General features: G+C 36.1%; 1 protein-coding gene across 1 annotated transcript in view; it reads right to left on the bottom strand.

The window, feature by feature from the left end:
• The window catches only part of LOC127446827 (formin-like protein 2), a 157,541-nt gene that overhangs the window by 37,926 nt on the left and 91,736 nt on the right, over positions 1-27,879 (bottom strand). The window contains exons 3-12 of the mRNA XM_051708093.1: positions 26,704-26,784; positions 22,744-22,820; positions 15,885-15,968; positions 14,291-14,446; positions 5,254-5,362; positions 5,031-5,107; positions 3,518-3,611; positions 942-1,016; positions 457-567; positions 204-353 (exon numbers count right to left, since the gene is read on the bottom strand). Of these exons, the coding sequence (XP_051564053.1) occupies positions 204-353; positions 457-567; positions 942-1,016; positions 3,518-3,611; positions 5,031-5,107; positions 5,254-5,362; positions 14,291-14,446; positions 15,885-15,968; positions 22,744-22,820; positions 26,704-26,784 (1,014 nt within the window). The remainder of the gene's footprint in view (positions 1-203; positions 354-456; positions 568-941; positions 1,017-3,517; positions 3,612-5,030; positions 5,108-5,253; positions 5,363-14,290; positions 14,447-15,884; positions 15,969-22,743; positions 22,821-26,703; positions 26,785-27,879) is intronic.

The following is a 27,879-nucleotide window of genomic DNA, read 5'->3' as shown; positions in this document are numbered from 1 at the left end:
CGGCCAATAAATGGCATTAGTATTTTCAGGTGTTGCAGTGGAAGCTTTAAATCACTCCTAAACAAGTCTTTAATTGCTCTTTTTCAGGATTTCTGCTAATTGATTCTTATATATCTTATGACAGTTATTCTCAGGTCACTTATTATTGTGTTTCAAGGCTTTGTGGCGAGAAAGTGAGTGTGTTGTTGTAAGACTGTACTAACATGAGACATGTTCTCTTCTAGTTCCTCCACTCTCTCCAGTGCTGCGTTCTTTGTCTCTGCATCTTCTAGCAGTGCTCCAACATCAAACACGTTATCCAAATACGCTTGAATCTGCACGTGCAGTTTATCACTCTCTGTGTGCTTCAGTTTCTACAGAGACAGACAGCAGTTCAGTACTGGCACTCACTCAACAGCCAGAGCAATACTGAACATTAGTGACAGAAAGCTCAGTGTTTCAGACACTTTTACTCACATCCAGATACTCATCCAGACCCAGTTTTGTGAAATCGTACTGTAAGTGCACTCTAAAATTCATGTCTTCCACAGAATGAACCACAATGTTTATGAACTGCATACAGGCAACCTGCAATACAATATACTACATTTATAAGTTCAGTTTCAAAATATTGAATGGTTATGTACAAACATATAATGCAATGCCAATTAACATATACAAAATACCATACAACATAAACTGTATCTATTTCTTTTTTTGTAGTAAAAAACACACAAAGATAAGACATTAAATGCTCAGATATTAACCAAGTGTAAAGTGTGTTTCACTCTCCATGCACTGCTAATACTGTTTTAAGTCTGTAATGTTAAGAGATGATGTTGTATCTTTTTGATGCAGCTAAGTGAGGCTATATATTGGGATATAGTCATAGTCATAGTCATAGTAATTAGGCATTTTTGTTTAAATCGCATTGGCTGTCTGAGTCTTGATCCAACACATACCATGAAGTCAATGTTATTATCTTCATTCCTGAAATGCTCCATGAGATTCTCAAAGCGCTGATCTTCTGAACAAACCTGTGAAGCAATTAAGAAACAGATCATTAGACACCCATTAAAACAATATCCAGAGAGAATGAGATTTAAATGCCGGTAGAATCAGTTTTCAGCCTCTAATAATATATTTAACATTTCAAAACACCTTGACGCAGCAGTCCTTTTTATTTGATAAATTATCTATTGAATAAATATAATATTAGCATGATCCCTCCCCTCCTGAGTTTCTGGACACAGTTTACAGCTAGTACTCTGTACATACAGTTGAAGTCAGAAGTTTAAATAAACCTTAGCCAAATACATTTAAACTCAGTTTTTCACAATTCCTGACATTTAATCGTAGAAAACATTCCCAAACAGTATTTGGTAGCATTGCCTTTAAATTGTTTAACTTGGGTCAAACATTTTGGGTCGCCTTTCACAAGCTTCTCACAATAAGTTGCTGGAATTTTGGCACATTGCTCCAGACAGAACTGGTGTAACTGAGTCAGGTTTGTAGGCCTCCTTGCTCGCACACACTTTTTCAGTTCTGCCCACAAATCTTCTATCAGATTGAGGTCAGGGCTTTGTGATTGCCACTCCAATACCTTGACTTTGTTGTCCATAAGCCATTTTGCCACAACTTTGGAGGTATGCTTGGGGTCACTGTCGATTTGAAAGACCCATTTGCAACCAAGCTTTAACTTCATGGCTGATGTTTTGAGATGCTGCTTCAATATATCCACATAATTTTCCTTCCTCATGATGCCATCTATTTTGTGAAGTGCACCAGTCCCTCCTGCAGCAAAGCACCCCCAAAACATGATGCTGCCACCCCCATGCTTCACGGTTGGGATGATGTTCTTCGGCTTGCAAGCCTCACCCTTTTTCCTCCAAACATAACGATGGTCATTATGGCCAAAAAGTTCAATTTATGTTTCATCAGATCAGAGGACATTTCTCCAAAAAGTAAGATCGTTGTCCCCGTGTGCACTGTAGTCTGGCTTTTTTATGGCAGTTTTGGAGCAGTGGCTTCTTCCTCGCTGAGCAGCCTTTCAGGTTATGATGATAAAGGGCTCGTTTTACTGTGGATATAGATACTTGTCTACCTGTTTCCTCCAGCATCTTCACAAGCTCCTTTGCTGTTGTTCTGGGAATGATTTGCACTTTTCGCACCAAACTATGTTCATTTCTAGGAGACAGAATGCGTCTCCTTCCTCAGTGGTACGATGGCTGCATGGTCCCATGGTGTTTATACTTGCATACTATTGTTTGTACAGATGAATGTGGCACCTTCAGGCATTTGGAAATTGCTCCCAAGGATAAACCAGACTTATGGAGGTCCACAATTTATTTTTTTCTGAGGACTTGGCTGATTTCTTTTGATTTTCCCATGATGTCAAGCAAGGAGGCACTGAGTTTGAAGGTAGGCCTTAAAATACATCCACAGGCACACCTCCAATTGACTCCAATTAGACTATTAGCTTCTGATTGTCCTGCCTAAAGGCCTGACATCATTTTCAAGAATTTTCCAAGCTGCTTAATGGCACAGTTAACTTAGTGAATGTAAACTTCTGACCCAGTGAAATTGTGATTTAGTCAATTAAAAGTGAAACAATCTGTCTGTAAACAATTGTTGGAAAAATTATTCGTGTCACGCACAAAGTGGATGTCCTAAACGACTTGCCAAAACTATAGTTTGCTAATATGAAATCTGTGGAGTGGTTAAGAAATTAGTTTTAATGACTTCAACCTAAGTGTATGTAAACTTCAGACTTCAACTGTAGTGTTTTTTAATGAATGTTCATAGTCTAAACCCAAACATACACTAAACGTGTGTCTCACAATTTTGACAAGAATTATGCTCCATAATAGAGAGATGTAACAAAAATAAATAAATAAATCATGAAGTGTTGCAGTCAGTACATAAAAATACAATGAAATGTGAGCATGAACAATACATTATTTTACTCCCTCTTTATTTATGCTCAAATGTCATTGTATTTTTCTACACACTGAAAATCGACAGCATTTGTGGCATAATGTTTATTGCTACAAAAATTAATTTCCACATGCCCCTTCTTTTCTTTAAAAAAAAAAGGAAATCAAGGTTACAGTGGAAGTGAATGGGGCCAGTCTGTAAACATTAAAATACTTAATGTTTCTAAAGTATAGACATAAGACGCAAACAATTTCTGTGTTAACGATTTTAGTGTGATAAAAATCGTTTTAGTGATAAACCATCTTTTTCAGTGTAAAGTTATATCCAATTTTACAACTTCGTTGCTATGAAGTAACGACATAAAGCCTAAAACGACCATAAAAACAAAGATTTTAACAAACAACTTTTTAACAGAAGAATTAATATAAATGCTTTTATAAAATTATAAGCTTCACATTTCTGCCTTAAAACCCTCCAACATTGGGCCCCATTCACTTCCATTGTAAGTGCCTCACTGTAACCTTGATTTTGTATTTTCTTAAAGAAAAGGAGGGAAATTGTTTTTGTGGTTATCAACATTTGTACATCTGCACGTATGTACCTCTTTAAAATGATCAAAGGCAGACAGAATGATCTCATGACCTCCTCGAACCAAACACACAGCAGCCAGGAGCTCCAGGACCAGAGCTTTAGTCCTGCACCAGCAGAGAGCAAAACCACTATTAAAACACCTTCATTCAATTATCAGTTATCGCTGGGCCTAAATCTGCGCCCACAGAATTCCACAGAAATCTCAACAGAGCTTCGAAGAATTCAAACACTCGTCATTCACAAAGTTCTATAGTTATAAAACTACACACCAATAGGAGTGTAGTACTCTCAGCTCTGTTTAACACATTATACCATATTTAAATCCATTTCACAGAATTCTTTTTTACCCCATAGTCAATGGAAAAAAGTTGGGAGTTGAGAGTTACTCTCTCTCCAATAAATACACTGCATAATGTCTGTCTGCTGAGCTTGGTTTTGAGTTTGCTTTTTTGAGGAAAAGTCTGTGTTTAAGATTAAAATAAGAATAAACTAGAGTTGGGTGACTTACTGAATATTCACGATAATTACAATGATTTCGTTGCCAATATAAAATTAAGCAATATCGTGAATATTGCAGTAATTATCCACTATGTTTCCTAAAGAGTGTGCCTTTAGACTTATTTCATTACCATCCAGGGCTGCACAATTACGGTAATCAAAATAAAATAAATGAATACATGATCTGTGTGCGTTTCAGAGTGAACGGGTGACTGTTTTGTGTGCACTTGCAGGGCTTGTGATGTTTTCAGCACTCTAAGAGCAGTTTGTGCACATTGTGAAAGCAAAGTGTTGTAGGTTCACATATTTTACAATGGGGATTTGCGAACTACAAATCAAGATCTGTGGTGAAAATTATTTGAAAAGACTTTACCGTTTTGTTCTAGGACATAAATCACAGACAGTCATACCTCAGTTGAAAATTAAGAAGCCATTTTGTCTTTTAAAAATGCATGTTGCTAACACGTCCGCTAATAAGGACTACCATTTCATTAAGCAAGTAGCTCACATGCTCATGGTAGTTGTAGTCCTTAATTAGCATAGTGATAGTAACATGCGTTTTTAAAAAACACAGTAGCTTCAAAATTAATGTTTGATGTATGACTGTGTATAATTTATGTTCTACAACAAAATGTGAAAGTCTCTTCAAATAATTTAACCACAGGCCTTATTTTATCTCATATAACTAAAACTGCCATTTTTAAAACCCATGTACCATCAGTGGAATAAATTAATCAAAATTTCTACAAAAGATGGTCTCTAAAGAAAAACAGAATATATATAATCCAAAATTATCAGTATTTTCAGAGGAATTACTGATTTCAGTCATTTAAACTGGAGGAGTAAAATACACGCCTCCCACACACACAACGAGAGGGAAAGATTAGGGGTTCAGTATTTATGACCCTGTCAGAGGAATCACAACCTGCATTAATTAAAGAGGCGAATTCTGGAAAATAGAGTACTCCCTCTTTCTCTTTCAAAGACACACACACACATACACACACTCCCTCTCAATGGGTTACCTGGGATTCTTATTGTTCAGGCTTAGTGCAATTTCATTCACAGCATGTGGGTGAGACATGACCATGTTGAAGCCATACTTAGAGAGAGAGAGTGAGAGAGAGCTAATTAGTAAACATAGAAGGATTTTGAAGATTTAACTGAACATAAAACAGGAGCTGTCACTTGAACTTGACTCTGAATATCCTTTCACTAATGAGGAATGAGAGGTCAAGTGTAATCTACCTGGTAATTCATGATGGCTCGTAGGCACATGATGCACACATGAACATCGTCTTTCTTACACACTAATCTGGAGTTCTTCAGTGTTCTCCTGCTGGGTAATGCATTACACCTGAGAACAAAAACAAAAACAGAACTTTACAAACCAACTCCAAACCCACATATTACATCAGTAATGACTTCACTAACGAGAATCAAAGAATCTCAGAGGATAATTACAGAAAGAGCGGTTGCTCTTTTATAAGTCTTAATGGAGTTCTCTGTTATGCATCAACTTTGTCTCAGACCTTTCTCCTAAAATTCCTCAAGTAAATAAATATGAATAAATAAAACTAGACACAAATAAGACAATTGTTGACATACAGTAAGAATACAGTACTATAATATTAAGGTGATAGCTTAGCTCAGAATAATTGATGTCGGAATATCTTTTTCTTAGGAGAGAAATCTAAGAAGCAAAAGTCTCAATTTGCAATCTATTAAATACTTTGTGCTTTTCTTCTTTCTTAACATAGATGCCTACAATTATTAATATTCTTTAAACATTTGAAACAATTTACCATCTACAACATTTTGAAAAACATCAAACATATCTAGGGCTGGAGATGTACACATTCAATCCAATTCCGATTCACAAGCTCTTGATTCAATGTGGATGTGATTTGATTCCGATTCATTTGGTTATATTTCAGTTAAAATGTCCATTTTGTTTACATATGATATTTTTGCTCAGCTCATGCTGTTAATTATACAAGCGACCGTCTAACGTAATACATTACGAAAATTACAATTTTACAAATGTAATCATACATTTTTCATCATTTTGCTTACATTTTAGCTTCTTAAAAATGTACAAATTCCATGTATTCCATCAATAAATATGTCTTGAAATTGCATATATTTTATTGCATTTTATATATACACACACACACACACACACACACGCTATATATATATACTCTCTCTCTCTCTCAATATATATATATATATATATATATATACATAACATTAAAACCACCTGCCTAATATTGTGTAGGTCCCCCTAGTGCCAACCCGCATCTCAGAGTAGCATTCTGAGATATTATTCTTCTCACCACAATTGTACAGAGTGGTTATCTCAGTTACCGTAGACTTTGTCAGTTTGAACCAGTCTGGCCATTCTCTGTAGACCTCTCTCATCAACAAGGCATTTCCATCCATAGAACTGCCGCTCACTGGATGTTTTTTGTTTTTGGCTTTTGTTACAGAAATACTCAAACCAGCCCATCTGGCACCAACAATCATGCCACTGTCTAAATCACTGAGATAAAATTTTTTCCTCATTCTGATGGTTGATGTGAACATTAACTGAAGCTCCTGAACCGTATCTGCCTGATTTTATGCAGTGCTGCCACACAATTGGCAGACAGTCGCATGAATAAGTGGATGTACAGGTGTTCCTAATAAAGTGCTCAGTGAGTGTAAAGTAGTGATGCTACTAACTTAACTACCGGTGATTGTATCTTCACTCTCGTAATACATTAATGGCTGTGTTACCATTAATATTGTGTCAAGAGAGGCATTTTGACTAAGAAGTGCGTTTTAGTGTTCATGCGCACAGAATTGAGTCAGGTCTTGTTGCCAGAGTTTTAAACAAAATCACATGACCTCAGTATTTGCAAGGACCACCTTTTCAACCATTTTCACAGAAATTTGGCCCGCTTGCTCAGTGCTCCTTCCCCCAGCCCCTCAAATGTTGGTATTCACCACGATACAAAAAACGTTTTAGGGTTAACATAGTTTTACTACAGTAATATTGTAGTATCCATATAGTAACCATGGTTTTACTATAGTAATATTGTTGTAACCATGGTTAATTTTGTGGTAACTATGATTTTACTACAAGTGCCATCATTAAAGCAACTTCTGAACTTCTGATTGCATAATGAAATATTATCACATGATTGATATATATCTACGAATATTAGTTTAGTCAGACCGGTGGCGCCCCGGCCTCAATCAGGCGGGGGCAGAGTGTGCCAAGGAGGAGGGCGTGGCCTGGCCGTGAATCAGCCCGGCGCTGAATCAGCTGATCAGTGGGAGAGCGAGATAAATGGGAACCGGAAGTGCCAGTTCGAGTGAGAGATGCATGCAGCCGTGTTGTGTGTCTGTGTTTGTTTATGTTTTATGAAGTTAATTTATATTCATTTATATATAAACTCTGTTTGCTGTTCAGCCGTTTCCCGCCTCCTCCTTGCCCATCCTTGAACTGTTACAGTATGGAAGAGAGAGAGAGAAAGAACAGAATATTCCTGACTTTTATCTGTGAGGTAATTTCATAAGCTCACAGCCCACACACACACATGCTCAAACAGGTTCTGGGTGAAATTGCAAAAGTTGTTGCTCCAAGCTACATGTTTCATGATTAGAGAATCAAGAATCATTTCTTAAATGCGGCAAACTCTACTGAACTCATCTCTAGAGTTATAGGGGAGGTCGCTTCCATTTTAAATTTATGTTTGTTGTTATAAAGAAATTATGTTATAAACACTAGGAATACTGTAGATCAATTTCAGGAAAAGGTGCCTTTGTGCCTGAAAATCTCAAAATTAAATACTTATTATTTAATTGAAAATGTATTTAATTTGAAAAGTTTTATACTGAACATTCAATGACTATGTTTACATGGACAATGGAAAGCAGCTTATTGCGAGAAAGTAGCGTTCCCGGTTACATGCACTGTATCAGCAGTGTAGCTACTCTCAGTAAGCAGCATTCTCCAAGCAACCTAATTTCAATGGCGACGCTTGTCTCAATAACAAACCTGGTATCCGAGGAAGATTTCACTATTTTATACTCTGTTGCTTAGCTTTATTTCCAGAGTTGTTTCTGTGTTTGTTTTCTCAACTTCCCATCACGATATGCAGCTGAATTTCGCTGCAATAATGGTGTTTCCCTCTTACTTAAAATTCCGGGATTCCCCCAATGGATGAGTGCATATACGTGAACATGAGGAACCCTTGGTGTTTTACAGTGGTGTGTATAAATGGGTATAGTTTATAGTGTATGTGCTTTACCCACTCTACTCCCAGAAATGTTTTGTTGACTTGTTGTTGGGCTCCATCCTTTGACGTTTGTTCTCTCCGGTCTGTTCACGCACATGCGCACTCCTCAAAAACCTGTTAGAATGGCACTTATGTGTTTACATGAGCACATTAAGCTGCGTTCTCCGGGAGAAACCTAGGTGTGTTAAACTGCTTCCTCTTAATACCTTAAGTGAAGTAAGGAAATCAGCATTCTAGTTTAAATGACATTTCAGAATGCTGCTTTCTGCAAAAACCCTGGAATAAACCGTTTTCTTAAGTGCATGTAAACATGGTCATTGATTCGTATTTTCCCACCTTAGTGAAAAAAGAGAACTAAACTAAAACTAAAAGACAAAGTAAGAAAACTAAGAAAAACTAAACTGGAATGATAAATTGAATAAAAAACAGAAAAAATCTAAATTAAAAAACCAAAAGCAAAAACAATATTTTCTCCCTGTAAAAAATTTATCAATATATTTTTTTTACAAATATTTAAAAATAAAATTTGTTTCTATAGTAATTTTTATTCCACACTAAATAGAGTTACATTTAGAAAATAATGTCAATATATCAGTTAATTATATCAATACTAAGTCATGGAGACATAAAAGGTACCATTTCCTGAGAATGACCCGTCAACTGAATGCTCTACAGTATTCTATAAAACTCTACAAAACTCTAAGCTAAACATTAACAGTGAACGCATCAGACGTACCCTTGTTTCTGTGAGCACTTTGGGCACTGTGGAGGTGTCCTTTAGGAGAGCGTTGAGAAATGTAACAATTATTTGTCTAAAAAATACTGCACAAATAGCAAAAGATTTATAGGAATGTACAGGTTTCAATACAAGTTAAGCTCAACTGACAACAAATGTGGCATAAAGTTGATTATCACAATAAAATATTTTGAAAAAAAAAACCAAAAAACTAATCTGAGTTCCAGTGACGCACTTACAATGGAAGTGAATGGGGCCAATCCATAAATGCTAAAATATACACTGTTTTAAAAGTATAACCACAAGACGTACACATTATACATGTGAACATGATTTTAGCGTGAATCTATGAAACGTTTTATCCAACTGTACCATCTTTGTTGCCATAACGATGCAACTCCGGTAAACCCTGTAAGCAATTGTATCACACTAAAATCATGTTAAAGGAATATTCCGGGTTCAACATAAGTTAAGCTCAACTGACAGCATTAGTGGCATAATGTTGATTCCCACAAAAATGTATTCCAACTTGCCCCTCCTTTTCTTTAAAAAAAGCAAAAATGTGGGTTACAATGAGACACTTCCAATGGAAGTGAATGGGGGCCATTTGTTTAACATTAAAATACTCACATTTTCAAAAGTATAGACAAAAGACATAAACAATATGTGTGTTAACATGACTTCAGTGTGATAAAATCACTTACTAACCTTTTCTGTGTAAAGTTTTAGACTATTTTACAACTTTGTTGCCGTGACGATGTAATGTAAAAATGAGAATTTCAACAACTATACATCTCAAATAATACATGCGTTTTAACAGAAGAATTAATGTAAGTGCTTTTATAAAATTTATAAGCCATGTCTGCCTTTAAACCCGCCAAAAATTTGCTTCATTCAGTTCCATTATAAGTGACTCACTGTAACCTTGATTTCTGCTTTTTTTTAAAGAAAAGGGACGAGTCGAAATTCTTTTTTGTGGTAATCAACATTATGCCACAAATGCTGTCGACTGAGCTTAACTTGTATTGAACCCAGAATATTCCTTTAAGATTTAAGCCTGAGAGTTACTAAGAGCAAAAGGAACACACAGGAGAAAAACTAGTGCATGTGGGCAGAACAATTGAACTCTGGAACATAAAATACATATCATTTGCTATATGAAACAACAACTTTACAGATGAGAGGAAAGAGCAGTCAGGACATTGGTGTGGTGGCTCTTTGTAAAGGATGAAATTAACATGCCTTGTGTTGCCGATGGGAACGCACAACAGGAAACTGGTGACAGAGCGACAACTGCATTAATATCACAGATAACAGTAGCCTATTCTACTGCCAACAGATGCATTTCAAACATTACCATATTACAAAACTGGCTTCAGAAGATAAACAAGTTTAACAGATAAATTTAGCAATGTGAGACAAAGTTATGACAAAGTGACAAAGAAGTCCTATAAATCTGGCAAGAAGATCATACGTTGTAGTAATTTTAAGGAAGATTTTCCACTGTAAAATATTACCCAAATAATTACACCTAAAGAATTTAATAGTAAGTACTAATATCACCACTCATGTCAGTGTTATAGAAAAAAAGTCTGGGCATTAAGAAAATCCAGAGTTTCCCACTAGTCTTGACTTGACTTGAAGGCAGCACAACTAAGTCTCAGACATTCCCCCTATTACAAGACAAAGTCCAAGACCACTGTCCTTTCAGCCAGCAACACAGAAACTAAAAAGGACTTTTGTTTCCTCACCTTTAATTTCTGTAAATCTAGGGTGAAATTTTCATTTCAGGGTCTATGACAAGCTGAATTGACTTTTAATCGTGTGCAGGATATAAATTATAGATAACAGCAATTTTAACTTGCTAAAGAGCCCTATTTTAAGAGAGCAAGCGTTAAGCGTAGTGCAATGCCTTAAGTCATAAGAGCAAAGTCAATGGGCATGGCCATGAAGTTTTGGTATTTTCGTGCAAGCATGCGCTAAGTCTAGGCGCAAGTGGGTTTGGCGAAATCACCCGTGCAATGCACAAATGGGCTGGATCAAGTGCAATTTTATTCTGAGGTTCTTCTCCCGTTATTCCAGCAACTGCGTCCTATTATGTAGTCCACTCCCTCAAGCACCAGCGATATAAACAAAGACAGCACATTCATAAGAAGTTGGTAGTATAAATGGACTGTATGCAATGAATTAGAAGAATAGAAATATGGACTTACTTTCTTCTGTGCGTTAATGCGTCCTTGATGAATGTCAGGCATATTTCTATGACAGTGACACTTTTTTAAAAGCGTAGAAAATGTGATTCTCATCAGAATTTGGATGTATGCTCAGTTAAATTATAGAGATTGTAAGTATTATTAATCATTTTCATCTACTGACACACAAATCATGGCTAGTATTATCAATGATTGTTTCAGAACACACTTCACTTATACTGGTCGATTTTGAAAAAAAAAATGCATTTATTAAAACACGAAAAAATTAAACCAAACATATTTCTGAATTCAAATCACACTTCAAACGAAACAAAAATATAATTAAAATAATTAAGTGGTAAAAAAAAAATCATACCAAATCAAAACATTTTACTCTGTCCAACTTCTTCCACCGGCCTCTTCTGCACTCTAAATCACTCTACGACAACGAGGAAAAATACCAATATAAATGAGATCATAAATACAATTGTAAATATAAACATAATGATAATAATTGAAAAATAATCCATGACCTATGGATAGTTTAACGCAATCTCATAATAATTTTGTTTTTTTTAATCAAAACAGCTTTTTAATTTAATTTAATTAATTAATTTATGACAGCTATGACAGTGATTGTCAAGGACTTAATTTAATGTTCCACTATATTTTCAGATTTTGGACATGAACTTTATTACCACCTGCTGGTGGAATCTCCAATCTGCAAATGCAGGAACTGAATTTGGATTTTGCTCTAAAATAAGACGTGGTATTGAAAAGTCTTAGCGCAATGACCAATTTCTCAGGAAAATAGCAAATTGCGTTTTGCGGCACTTCATTTACATACAATACACCCACAGTTTGCGTGCCTACACCCACAGTAGCGCAAACACTCCCACCCATGGCCACTTTCGCTTTGCATTGGCACGAAAATTGGATAAGAGATTTCCCGTGGTTGCAGCGCTGCACTTTGTGCACTCACAAAAATAGAGCCCAAAATGTTCATTCTTGAGATCAGCAGTGAAATTGCTACTCGTAGTGATTATGCTCATTTTGTATATAATTGAGTTTCACTTGTAAAAACTTAAATTCTTGATATAAAAAATTACTTCATTACTCACAAAAATACTCATACTTGTTATGAGTAAAAAACTGAATTATTGATATCTTTAATTCATTTTTCACATTTCAGCAATCTACTTACTAATAAACGTTTTCTTTTTTTATATCAATAATTCCATTGTTTCTTGTGCAAATAGTATTTCCTGATATCAACAATTAAATTGCAACTATTAAAAATGCTAATATTTGATATCTGTAATTTAGTTTTCAGTAGTGGCAGTGTTAATTTCAGATATCTGTTAAGGGATTATAACTAGTAAAAAGCCTTTTAAAATATCTTTAATTACTCTTAAATCTATTCATATATTAAATCAATTTCCAGGTATCTGAAATACCAAATCTAACATGTTGAAATACATTCACAGATAGCAAAAAATTTGCATTTTCAATAGTTGCAATTTAATTGTTGATATCAGGAATGGATATCTGAAATAAAAACAATGTAATTATAGTAGAGCTGTCGAAATTAATGTGTTAATGCATGCAGTTGATTTATAATGCTATATATAAAAATAATGTATTGATTAATTTTTAGATGATTAACGTGTTTACCAATTTGACATTAGATTCTGACATTTTATTCAGCTCTGTGTGAGTTCTAAACACTATTATTGACACTATTATATATGACAGAAGCAATAAGAGTAGTATGGGTAGTATGCCATTCCAAAGTGGACAGCCACAGTAGATAATGCCAAACCATTAATATTGTGGAGGGTGAGGGTTTTAAGTTTATTGCATAAACTATGAAAACTCATGCAATGAATTGCGATTAAATATTTTAATCAACTGACAGCACTAAATTACTGAAATAAAAAATTATAATTTTTTACTAGGAAGTACATTGCTGATATGTGTATTTAGAAGATAAATAAATTATGTAATTGCATTTTTAACAGCAGTGAATGAAAGATCATTGTGAAATTCTACTAGTGAAAATGCAGTTTAAGATATCTTTTATCAGTTTTCAGAATTGATTTTTTACAAGATTCCAATACTAATTCTTTTTTAATATAAAAATGGATAATTATGTCATTATTAATATAAAGAGTTCATGTTTTTTACTAATGATTTATTGCAAAGTAAATTACTGATATAAAAAATTAGCACTTTCACTAGTAGTAATTCCATTGTTGACCACAAGAATTAGCATTTTAACTAGTGAAAATGTAATTGTTAACATCTATAATTAATATCCTGCACATGATTAAAAGTTAATTCGGCTTGCCATGATTCCTGCATGTGATTAAATGTCGAAAAGGGCTTGCCATACAGGGTTACACTGCAAGGGCTTTACTTTGTCTTATCCAATACTACAACACATTTGAACCCTATACATGTGTTAGCAGATGTCGATCTCCAAGTTTCTAAAAAAAAAAAAAAAAAACATAACGGAGAAGAAATCCCGAAACAGAATTGTGAATTTTCAAGCTACCACATTCCAACTGAAATGACAGGGGGGTTTAGCATATTGAACTCATTCAAACAGATTAAGCTCAGTATAAATACCTCAGTCTTATGACCAGACTGGTAAACAACAGACAGGAACTTCCTGCATTAATACTCATATGATAGATAGATGTGTTAGCTATCCTAGTGCTCATCAGAAGTTTTTAACCAGCGCTGTGAGTCAACAGACAGACAGACAGACAGACAGACAGACATGTGTCAACTGTGTTCCACTCTTGGTCATACTGACATTGTGTGCTGTTTCCTAAGCTTATTTAAAGACTTACAGGCCTCATGACTATTCAAAAAAGCCTTTCAGAAATCAAACGAAATCGCTACGCACTCCCTGCAGTTGGACACACTCCTAAACCAGATCAAGTTCAGTTGAGATCTCTCGGACACTATCAGGTTCACATTACTGACCTGTACTATTTGTTCATTTTTATGATTACGCTCTAACAACAACAACAAATATATGTACTTATGCACATGCACACCTTAAAGTTGAATGTCTGCTGGTTCTGGAGCTGTTGTGTCCTATAACAGCTGAAGAAAGATGGTTTCCTCCATGAAGATCTTCAATTGATCGACTCCAGGCTTTAGATTTATCCACAGAGTTATCTGTGCTGTTCTCAGAGCAGTCGCCATCATACCTGTACAAACACACAGGTTATTAAAAAGCATTTACTTTAGTCTTGTACAACCAGCTAATGTAAAGTGTACTGTATTTCTCTAAACATCCTTAAAACAAGATAAGTACACTTGGGAAACAAAATGTATATCAGGTATTAAGACTTATTTTCAGAGCATGTACTGTATCTTGAATATGTTGCTTTGATAAATACAATGATCATGCAAAAAGTTTTTAAATTGAATATTTTATTGAAATGTGAGAAACTGTGAAGACATTCAGGACATTTGCAATGTTGGGTTTAATCTTGGTCAAGATATCCTACAGGATAATATCAGGGTGGCTGTGCACCAGCTGAAGATCAGTAGAAGTTGGGTGATGCAGCAGGACTTATAAAAAGCACTCAAACATTTTGAGTTTGCTATTCACAAGAAGCATCTGCTGACACCACGAAGGAAGTCGCTGCTTTCCAACAGAAATATTGCTTCACGCTTGAATTTGCCAAAGACCACCGTGACGCTCTACAACTCTACTGGGAAAATGTTTTGTGGACTGATGAAACTAAGGTTGAATTGTTTGGGAAGAACATGCACACAAGTATGGCATAAAAAGGGCACCGCATACCAACATGAAATCATCATCCCAATGGTGAAGTACAGTGGAGGGAGCATCTTGATCAGAGGGAAAAATTAATTCCCAAGTTTGTCAAGATATCCTACAGGATAATGTCAGGGTGTCTGTGTGCCAGCTGAAGCTCAGTAGAAGTTGGGTGACGCAGCAGGACAATGAGCCTAAACATCAAAGTAAATCCACTACAGAATGACTACAAAAAAGGAAAATCCATCTTTTGGAGTGTCCCAGTCAGAGCCCAGACTTTAACCCAATAGAGATGTTGTGGAATGACCTCAAGAGAGCCGTTCACGGCAGACATCCTAAGAAGGATGCAGCAGTTCTGTAAGGAAGAATGGTCAAAAATGTCTTCTGAATGTTGTGCAGGTCTAATCCGCAGCTACTGGAAACACTTGGTTGAGGTTATTGCAAAGGAGGATTGGCCAGTTATTAAATCGAAGGGTTCACTTACTTTTTCAACAGCACTGTGAATGTTTAATGGGATGTGTTAAATAAAGACATGAAAGATTATAATTGTTGGTGTGATTTTAGCTTAAGCACATTGTGTTTGTCTATACTTGTGACTTTGATGAAGAAGAGATCACATTTTATGACCAATTAATGCAGAAAACCAGCTAATTCCAAAGGGTTCACATACTTTTTATTGCCACTGTAAACAGAACCTTGTGACTTTATCTGATCTTTCACACACACATGCACGCACACACGCACGCACACACACACACGCACAGAGCAACAGTTTGACATGCAGTCTGTGCAGCGGTCTCTCTGTGTAAAAGGAGGCTTTGTGTTCATTGTGCTGGTGTTCTGTACAATCACGGATGACTTACGTGACAGCGCACTGTGCAAACGAAAGATACTCCACCAACACGTCCAAACCTTTGTTCTCCTCATTCAGAAACTCACGCACCCACCTAAATGACACAGACACAGAGAGAAAAAAAATTAAAATAAGAAACAGAAAAGAGACCCTTACAAAAAAAGGGTAACACTTTACATTTTCTAATGGTTAAGGGTTTATAAAGGGGGTTCATTAATTATCAATAACTCATTTACCAATGCATTATAAATCACTGATATGCAGTCATAACAACATGGAAAAGGGACGACTATCACACAGTACTAGCTAAATAATGAGCCATTTTTCCTCACATGTTATAAATGCTTAATGACACTTATTCAACAGTAATTACCTATGAAAATGTACTCTAATGTGGACACATATGAAGCATTTGTTAAGGAGTTGCCAACATTATAACTCTTTGTAAATAAAGTTCAGTATGGTTTAATGGTCATCATGCTTTATTATATGATATATGCTGTGAATGAGCATGAAGACCTGAAAAGTGTTTTTGCAGAGGACTTTATCTAACTAGGACTAGGTAAAACCATTCTTTTGACATCAGCGTGACAAGGAAAGTGACAACACTATACACTATCTCACTATTATAGTTGATTTTTGCGCCATTGTGACACAAATCATGAATAGGGCATTTTATTTTTTGATTAATATAAAAATGAATAAGTGTATTTATTAAACATTTATAAAGTAACTTGTAAGTTTAAATGCTCACTATTTGACAAGTATTGCATGAGGGTCGACATTTTTATTCATGTTGTTATAACTGCATAACAATGATTTATAATGCATTTGTAAATGAATTATTAGTCATTAATGAACCCTTAAGATAGAGAACATTCATTTAAAGTGTTACCTAAAAAACATCCATAGCAGTATCAATGTAAAGTGATTATATCTTAAAACTAGCAGTCAAATGTTTGATCAAACCTGCTCATTCTTCTATTTTACATAATTTACACAATAATTGTTATGCATTTAAGAACAATGGTGAACTTATCAAAACGATGAAATATCAAAAATGAACGTATGAGAATTATATAGTAACCAAAAGAAAAGAAAAGAAAAAAACTCTCAACCAACTTTTTCAAATGTATTGAAGGGGTTCCCAAGTGTGCTGAACACTTGCTAACTGCTTTCCTTCACTATCAACTCATGCTTTTATAAAAATGTCATTCAAATTGTAGTTTTGTATAGACATTTAGTTTTGCCTACTATAATAATTTCAAGCATTTAAGCATAAGCTTTTAGAGCAAAAGCTTTTTAAGATCATGAGAAACATACATTTCAAACGTTTCAAATGTGTCCAAACTTTTGGCTGGAGGTGTTAGTGCATGGTGCTGAATGATTACCATATTCATGTACTTTACCACGGTAATTACATGGTATTCCAAGGTACTTCATAGTATTACCAAGGCACTTTTTGGTAAATTTTTTTGTTAGTGAAATACTGTATGACTCACTGATTCTTATAGTGTAGGCAGATAATATGCAACATCACATGAAAAAAAGCTTTAAATACACAACGATCGGTGTTGGGTAAATTACTAAAAAAATAATCCACTACACATGACTAATTAGATTACCGATTACTTAATAAAAAGTAATCACATTACTTATTACTGTAAGTTACTTTTTAAAACACTTTTCATAGACTTTTTTCTTTTTTTTTTTTTGCTCAACAATTTCAAAATAATGTCTATATTTCCACCTTGTACATTGTCGTAAGTCATACACTTGTTTCTCCCTTACACTGAATAGTTAGGAGGATTACAGACACTCAAAGAGACGTACAAATAAACATAATTCATGTTTTAAATTCTACACAAATAATACCGTTTTAGAAATGTTTAACCCACGTAATGTTGAAGTATTTGACTTAATTGAAAGTCAGTAACTGTAATCTGATTACTAGAATTTAAAATGTTACACTACTTTTTTGACTAAAAGGTAATTATATTACAGTAACTCATTACTTTGTAATCAGATTACACCCAACACTGACAACGGTATATGCAACTTGACGGTCCAAGAGATGCCAAATTGAGCACAAAGAGTGTCCCAGTGTTCACAAACTGCACTTACATACTGAGGCAGACATCGTGAAATATGTACCATGAAATTCAGACATCTTGGTAGCTTAAAACACAGCTGCAACTCAGTTCACAGACTGAAAGCAAAGGTTTCATGTAGCAGGATTTTTCACTGGGAGTAATAGCGATGAGACAGATTTCAAAGACACACACACTGACAGAGACCGCAAGGATCCAAGAAATGATCAAAAGCTGCTTTTCACCTGTTCTTAGCAGTAAAAAGTAGGTCACCACCTGAACACAGCATAACTGAGATTAGAAATCAAAAATAGAAATGACTTCCGTCTCTATTTCTTTTTCATTCTCACTCATTCTCCTTCACAGCATGAAACTTTATATTCAGATGCAAATCAGGAATCCCTCATGCTAATAAGCACATTAACTCAAAGTGAATACATTTATTTAGCTTAGAAAAGTTAGAGAATTAAAATTACACCGATCAGCCAAAACATTAAAACCACCTGCTTAATATTGTGTAGGTCCTCCTCATGCCGCCAAAACAGCGTTATAGCATCACAGAATAGCATTCTGAGATGATATTCTTCTCACCACAATTGTACAGAGCAGTTATCTGAGTTACCGTAGACTTTGTCAGTTCAAAACAGTCTGGCCATTCTCTGTAGACCTCTCTCATCAACAAGGCGTTTCCATCCACAGAACTGCCGATCACTGGATGTTTTTTGTTTTTGGCACCATTCTGAGTAAATTCTAGAGACTGTTGTGTGTGAAAATCCCAGGAGATCAGCAGTTACAGAAATACTCAAACCAGCCCATCTGACACCAACAATCATGTCACGGTCCAAATCACTGAGATCGCATTTTTCCCCCATTCTGATGGTTGATGTGAACATTAACTGAAGCTCCTGACCCATATCTGAATGATTTTATGCACTACACTGTTGCCACATGATTGGCTGATTAGATAATCACATAGATGATTGTTGGTGTCAGATGGGCTGGTTTGAGTATTTCTGTAACTGCTGATCTCCTGGGATTTTCACACATAACAGTCTCTAGAATTTACTCAGAATGGTGCCAAAAACAAAAAACATCCAGTGAGCAGCAGTTCTGTGGACGGAAAAGCCTTGTTGATGAGAGAGGTCAACAGAGAATGGCCAGACTGACAAAGTCTACAGTAACTCAGATAACCACTCTGGTGGCGCGGTTTTGGTGGCACGAGGGGGACCTACACAATATTAGGCAGGTGATTTTAATGTTGTGGCTGATCGGTGTATATGAGGGAACTATGGAATACGTGACTAGTTTAAATGATGTGTTATGGGTACATTTATGGGTTATAGTTTTAAATGATGAATTATGTGTACATTTCCACTTTAGCATTTGACCATATTATTTTTCAAACAAAAGTCAGAGTATACCATTATATTACAAATATCTCTGGATTACATTCGAATTGGTCAATTGTGTCAAATATTCCATGTCAGGATCCTGTATCACCCTCAAGGGGTTTACAGTACTTTATGATAATGAGCAATTGTACATTATGTATTACGTCGACATTTAAGATAATTTACAAATTAGGGAAAAGGCACCACATACCAGGTATTTTAAATCATATAAAACTAGATCTTTACATTTGCTTGCCTGCACAAAACTTGCCGCCACAGTGCTAAGGTCTTGCATAAGGTTTCCAGGATATTGTTTGTGGTTGCTAAGGTGCTCTGGATGATTGCTAGGTGGTTGTTTACTAGCCCAAATCAAACGAGCCCAACCCTCTTAGTAATAGCCCCACGATTTGAGTATCTCACTGTCCTTAGCACAAACTGGGTGAAAGAACGATAATAAGTGTAAGCAATAACAACAGTGATGCTTTTCTTAGCATACACCACTACTATGTTGTTGAAAACTAGGCAGAGCAGCATTTGTCTTGCATCTGAAACTGTAAAAGCAGGATGTGAAGTGCTGTTGTGTTGTTTTGTGTCCATTCACTCTCTGTAAACAGGATAAGACTGCATTATCTCATCTAGATTAGCCAGATCATTTATGTAATCTAGTTTAGTACCATACGGTTGCTGAAATCTCCATTTGCAGTAGATCTGGCTGCTCTGGTTTTCATAATGTCTGAGGTGTGTTTATCTGGTCCGGACTGGCCTTGAACTAATGAAAATATAATAGTATTTATTTGCAGGGATGATATGGAAAGAGTGTGTGTTTGGTGGTACTGGAACATCAACTCTTCCCATTTTCCTGTTGTGACTGTGACCTCGCTGATTTTCACTTCCTGTCAATGAACTTGACTTGAAGGTACCCCACATTTATTTTCCTTTATACTGTTTTTCACTTTGTGAGCAGCTTATTTGCTAAAATTACTTTGGCTATGTCCGGAATAGCATACTACCATACTGCTATTAACTGCAGTATGCACTGCAGTATTTCATACATTGCTTAGTATGCACATTTTTCTGTATGCATGGAATACCTGGATGACCTATTACATTTGCCAAAATGTGCATTATACAATTAAACCGTATACTACAATGCAATACAATGCACTCAACTTGAACTTTAATTTCCAGTGTGATGAATGACCCAGAATATATGATGATTTTTATCATCTTGAGTTTTATACAAAGTTTTACACAACATGCATACACAATAAATGAATTTAAAATGCAATATATTGTTATTCCAGAGATGATAACTGTCGGCGATATTTGCACGCATTTCACTTCCACCAGTCGATTTTTGTTATAGAACTTAAATTAATTTATTGAAACAGGAAAAACGTAACCCCTTACACTCTGATGAATATTTTGGCTGCCACCTGCAATTTTTCACACACTGATACTGCATTTAAAGCAGTCACCCCATCCCACACATCTTTCCCAATGTTTTGTCAAACATCTTGGCCTCTGAGTGGACTAGAAGCTTAATTTAGGTATCGTTGGAAAGCTTTTTGTTGATTTATAATATTTGAGAGTTTGTTGCTACTTGGGGCTTACAGAAGCAGAGATTGGAGCAGATGTGGGACATTTGTCTTTGTTGCTTTACAGATTATATTTCACTTCGTTAATCTTTTGCCAACAAAATTACATAGTCACATTCCTGAGAATGAGTGTGTGGCAGCGGGGGCGTGGTCAAGCATCTCTCCGGCGAGAGAGAAAGCGGTAAGGGCGCTTACACCTGAGCTAAATTATGTCTAACACCTGTCTCTAATTTCCGTAAGCATGGGGAGAGCGGCTTAAAAGAGCCACACCGCCAGCAGTCGGGGAGAGAGATTGGCGCAAGGAAGGCCACGGTGTTATATATTGTTATGCTGATGATGTAATGAAGTGGGACTCTTTAAGTAACTATTTGCTTGTGAAACTGTTGAGTGTGTGTGGAACTGTAAGCGACAGGGTGCACAATTAAACGCCTACCTGAACCAGAAGACCTTGCTTCTTGTCTCCTCCTTCCACTGAGTAGTGTTACAGAGTGCTATTTGAAAAACTTTTATATTCATATTTCTACACCATTACCTCAAGGTGGCGCTCATTTGAGATGTCTTATCTTTTTATTTTATGTAACATAAATGCAATTGTAGTTCGGTGAGAATTTCAGATTCTAAGCTTTCAAATGGTACTACATATTACTTACTAATGTATCCAGGGACTTTTACATTTTAAGGGTAATCTTATTACACACTTCTAGCCCCACCTACAGACCCGCAGAGTTTAAGAGGTTAAAAAAATATATTTCTAAATTCAAATTGCACTTCAAAGAAAACGAGAAAAGTAATTAAAATAACAAAGTGGTCAAAAACAAAAAGTAACGAACCACCTCCCCAAACCCAAACATTTACAGATTTAAACTCAAATTGGTGGCCTCTTTTGCCATGACATACATATCACCAGGGGCACATTAACGCATGGGCTTACACGGGCTGAAGCCCAGTCATGGTGTCCGCCACCCCATTACCAACCCCAAGTTGGCGATACTGTAGTTGTAACTGTTTTAAATGTTTATTGTTGTATAATGAGAACTGCTTCACACACTATAGCCATGTTAAAAATCTAATTCTAGTTACTTCTTGGAATACAGCACAGTGTATACTCCATACTGCCTACTATATTAAAAAATAATAAGTGAAAGAGTATTATTCCACAATAAACATTTTAAACACTTATCTAACACTACACTGATCTAACTATATTTTTCACATGACCCCATGACATTTACATTGTTAACATTTTGTAAATAAAAACTATTATTTTTGCATATTTGATCAAATTTTGTGCAAAATATATTTTGGTAGTCTTAAATACTCAGTAAAAACATGTGACAAACTGCACCTGTATTTACTTCCAGGTCATCAGTCACACTGGAAATGGAAGGTCAAGTTAAGTGCATTGATTTTTGTACAAACTATATAGGCCTACTACAGTATATATTGCAACAATTATAAGAATAGTACACTAGTATTCCATTCTGAACACAGCCTATACATGAGTATGTGAAAGAGTGGTCCTGTTCACAGTTATATAGAGATTTCCACAAAACGTATCAAACGGCATTCTTGCAAAACACAGCTGTACATGTGACAAGTCCGGTCAGGATCATTTGGCTGGTACATGTGCCTCCTCACACAAAAGATCATTATTGCAAATTCAATTCATCTTACATGAGGGAGTTTTCCTGCAGGAGTGTTTCTGTGTTACTCAGAAAAGTAATAACACAACCAGTGTGAGCAGTATATAATAAATACACACACACATACACACACACATATGAACTCACCCGATGTGATTGGTTCGTAATGAGATTTCCAGCTCTCGCAGGACCTGCGTCGACTCCTGAACCCTCCTCCTGAACTTCTGCACAGGAGAGAGAAAAAACTTTGAATATTTACAGTAGTCTTTCTTTATTTGGTTTAATAATCACCAAGGATATCTCTTTTATTTTTCAGTTGCTTCTCCAAGAGTGCAGAGATTAAACTGAGAGCAAATGGAAACTTTTGCTAGTATTGGATGATTTCTCCAAATTGTCTCATTATTATAGTGGGTAAATAGTTTGCGTTTCTCTTTATTGAGCCAATCTGTGAGCCTGCTCTTGTCCCCCATGCTATTACCATGGTTACAGTGGCTTTGTGGCTAATTATGTGTCAGGTGAAGTGCATACAAACACACTTTCCAATGAGAGAGTCATCAGCTGAATGAGACTTGCTGACCGCTCTACGCCTAATTAGACTGCAGCCATGATGATGAGTGACAGGCCATACATGAATCCTCAATAAATGACTAACTGATGTCACACTCATGAAATGATTGCATCAGAGTATGTTAGAGAGCGAACAAAGGCAAAAAGAGGGAGGGGTGGAGACAGCAAAAGATAGAAAAAGAGAAAGAGAGAGATTCTGGCTGCATCCCAATATGCAAACTTATACTGCACACTTAAAGTATACACTCTCCTGGTATATCATAAAACAGTAGGCCATTACTGGGACATAGTATCACGTCATAAAATAGATTCTTGATACAACAAAAACCCATTGTTTGCATGAAAGTGTTAGCATCTAGCAAAATTCATCACCTTAAATTTAAAGGTGCACTCAGTCATTTTTCCTCATTAAATAAGTTGAACTCCTAAAGACATGAATGTAATTTTGCAATATATGCAGGAAATCATGAGTATTTCCATTAAAATGAAGATTCCAATCATATCAGTAACCTTATAAAGGCTGACTGTGAATACTACATTTCTACAATGACATCTGAAACTGAAAACTATTGATTTTAAATGATGCTGCATCCAAGCCGCTAGGTGTCAGTGTAAGTCCAAGATGACACAAAGACAAAAGTTACTGAGTGCACCTTTAAAATTAAAAATCAAAATGAAGCCTATTTACTTTCTTAGTAGAGCACAACACTGCCCACCCACTTTTTCATTTGGTTTCTTAAGTATTTTCCCATTCATTTTTTTCTATAGGGATTTTATCAAATCCTTCATAAAAGACGTATAAACCATGAACCAAACCAACCAGCTATGAGGTGAATCACATCTTTACAAATTTTGATTTGAAGCAATATGTATAGATATATTTGAAAATCAGACGAAAAGACAAAGAAACAAGACTGTGTACTTAATGTCTTTAACCCAAGAATGCATTTGTAACTTCACCCTCCTTAAAAGCATAAGTGTAAAATTCTTTATAAAACTACTTATTTTTTCAAGGAAAATTAACTGTAATGATAACTTTATTAGTTATTAAAATTTTGAAATAGTTGGTATATTTTATTGAATTCTAAAGTATTTCAGACACATTGAAAATGGAGTAAGACTTTTGAGTGACATGAATCAATATGAGCAATTTCCATGTTTGGTGGTAAAATAGGAACTCCACCCACACAAAATCATTCATATAAGTAAAATGGACTCGTCAATCATTAGGAAGTGTAATTGAGCTTGAAATGATGACTGTGCCTTGAGACTGCAAGATGTACAGTACTGTGAAAAAGTGATATTTTGGTCTGTTCTCACCCAAAACCGATTGGATCACTTCTGAAGACATTGATTAGACCACTGGAGTCTTATGGATTATGTTTATGCTACTTTAATATGCTTTTTGGAGCTTCAAAGTTCTAGCCACCATTCACTTGTATTGTATGGACCTACAGAGCTGAAATATTCTTTTAAAAATCTTTGTTTGTGTTCAGCAGAAGAAAGTCATGCACATCTGGGATGAGTAAATTATGAGAGAATTTTCATTTTTGGGCAAACTACTCCTTTAAGGGAATCTCATAGGACACATTTTTGCTTTCTGTCGGTGCTCTTTTCAGTGGTCTAGTTGGTTAATAGCGGCATAATTCTATGAGTTGTTTTTTTTATGCATGATTTTTATACAATTAATTGCACTGAATTAACACTTTAAATCAACAGCCTTATTTGGGACACAATGTGATTTGTGACGCACTAATTCTAATCTTGCATACGATTTAGGATGGATAGCAGGCAAACTGGCAAAGAGTGAAAGAGACAGACGTATAAAAACAACAAAAAGAGTGAGTGTAGAGAGAAAAAGGGGAGTGTGTGCTGTTTTGTTCCCAGCGTGGGTGTGTTTGGCACATGTGGAGTTGGGATGCAGTGTGTGTGTGTGTGTATGAGAGGGCTTATGCTCCCATCTCTACTTTAAGCATTCCCAGATGCAGAAAAAGAGAGAGAGCTGTTCTACAGAGAGGTCATCCTGGAATGGACTCAATGTTGCAGACATTCTTCAGGACCCTCTGGAATGACCCTCTTCCTGCTGCCATCTGATTGGCTAAGAGCAGTGTGTGGAATGTACCATATGTAAAGCTCTCAGCTCACACAAAGTAACGATTGTTCACGTCTGCAAAGCCGTGGCAAGAATGCACAGCCGTAACTCTCTCTGTGTCCATCTCTCTGTCTCTATGTTCGTCCACTACCTTCTCTGGGAATTTCTATCTACTTCTCTCTGTTCACTCATTCTGTCCATCCTTTCACTCGCTCCTAGCCACATCTCCTAATAAACACCCCACCCCACGGCCTCTGTTGCTCTCTTTCTTTCTCTGTCTCTCACTCTCTCTGAGCTCAGGGACATGATATCAGCTGCTGGCATGTTTGGGGTTGTGGATTTGAACAAACTAAGTATTAAACTTTGTTGTTTTACTTGCACTGTTTGTGCTACAGATATGAATGACACCTTATGTCATGGATAACTTTTTAAGGAGTAATCCATTATTTGTAGAGGGGGTCCAATATGACAATTTCTGCCTGTGTGTTTTGGAGCAAAACTACAGGTCAAAAAGTAACCTTAGAAAGGTTGCAGTCTCATTATTTTATTTTTAAACAGAGATAGGGAGGCCTATTAATAAAACAAGTTGACTTCAGCACCACTTGTTGCATTATATGTTGTCAGCCACTAACTGTGCCTATGAGAGTTCTTCTTCCAGCCAGGGGCGCTTGGCGGCTCAGAAAACCGAATCCTTTATTGATCCACATTTAAATCTCAGAACATTTTATATCTCATTGAAGACATTTTTACACTTAATTGGCTACATCACTGTTCTCTCCTCTCCAAAAATAGCTGGTGTGTGGTGGCCGTTATGCCTGCCATCCCATCATCCAGGTGGATGCTGCACACTGTAGGTATTTGAGTAGATTCCCCCGCTACTATGTAAAGCGCTTTGAGTGTCCAGAAAAGCGTTATATAAATGTAAGGAATTATTATAAAAGGAAGTATGCATAATCAGACATGGGGCAGGTTTGTCCAAACAGGAAGTAAGATTTAATGCCAACAGGAAGTAAAATTCTCCTCTCCAAGGCCAGCTGTTGTACTGTTGCTGTGAGGGCAGGACTCTGGCCAATATAATTGAGTTATCAGGAGCTGTTTTTTTTTACTAATTCATCCACACACACACACACACACACACACACACACACACACACAAACTTGTTTTTATATCATTGTGGGGACTCTCCATAGACTTCTATACTATTTATGGATTTTATACAGATCTAACGATAATTTCTATCCCCTAAACCTACAGAAACCTCTTTGCATTTTTACCTTTAAAAAAAAAAACAAAAAAAAAAACATCATTTAGTATGTTAACTAAGCCATTTCCCTCGTGGGGACCGCTGACTGGACTAAATGTCCCCACAATGATAGTAAAACCTGAGATCACCTACATGTAGTATAAACATGTACACACACACACACACTCACAAACCAGAACTCACCTTCCTGGTCATGGCTGGGTCAAGATAACTCTGCAGCTTGAGGATGTATGTGTGAGGAGGATTCTTCACCTGGAACCTTTCCTGGAAAAATAATGAGAGATGTTTTCAGTGATGTTAAGTGTATAAATGTTATTTATTGATGCCACTTTGTGTTTGTAAATATGAGTGGATGTGAAGGATGTGGATTGTGTAATCTGTGCATGCGTGCGCACACACACACACACATTCAAAGACACACATTGCCTGTTAAAGTTTTGTGTTCCCAAACAAAACGTTTTACATTACCTCACATTAGTTTTGCCTTATCTCGCAATTGCATTCCCTAACAAAAAGTTTTGCGTTCCCTCGTAATAGTTTTGCTTTCCCTCAGAAAAAGTTTTACATTCCCTCACAATAGTTTTGCCTTACCCCGTAATTACATTTCCTCACAAAAATGTTGCATTCCCTCTCGCTAGTTTGCATTCTCTCGCAATAAGTTTTGAGTTTCTTCACACTAGTTTTGCATTCCTTTATAATAGTTCCCTTTAAAATCGGTCAATTAAATGCTGCGTCAATTACTGATGGTGTGGGATAACACACTCCTCACAGAGTGGAGATCTCTGAAGCCTTTTAAAATCACGGCAATCTATTGGCAGATGGCATTTTATGTTCTGCATATAACCAGTAGCGCAACACCATATCATCAGATATCCTTCTTCAGGGTGACAATTCTGTCTCGTCTTCATTTTATCGTTTAAAATTGCACACCTTCACAGCGAGTGGATAATTTTCTACTTCCCAGTCTTGCTCTGAAGAACTGTAAAATCCTTTGTCAATTGTGATTTTGTGTTTTATTGTGTTGTACAGTGCATCCGGAAAGTATTCACAGCGCTTCACTTTTTCCACATTTTGTTATGTTACAGCCTTATTCCAAAATGGATTAAATTCATTATTTTCCTCAAAATTCTACAAACAATACCCCATTATGACAACGTGAAAGACGTTTGTTTGAAATCTTTGCAAATTTATTAAAAAGAAAAAAACGGAAAAAAAAAATCACATGTACATAAGTATTCACAGCCTTTGCTCAATACTTTGTTGAAGCACCTTTGGCACCAATTACAGCCTCAAGTCTTTTTGAGTATGATGCTACAAGCTTGGCACACCTATTTTTGGGCAGTTTCTCCCATTCTTCTT

The sequence above is a fragment of the Myxocyprinus asiaticus genome, chromosome 10 (assembly GCF_019703515.2).
Source record: "Myxocyprinus asiaticus isolate MX2 ecotype Aquarium Trade chromosome 10, UBuf_Myxa_2, whole genome shotgun sequence".
In the NCBI taxonomy this organism is placed as follows: Eukaryota; Metazoa; Chordata; class Actinopteri; order Cypriniformes; family Catostomidae; genus Myxocyprinus; species Myxocyprinus asiaticus.
The sequence above is the reverse complement of the archived record's forward strand: the minus strand, read 5'-3'. Positions and strand labels throughout refer to the sequence as shown.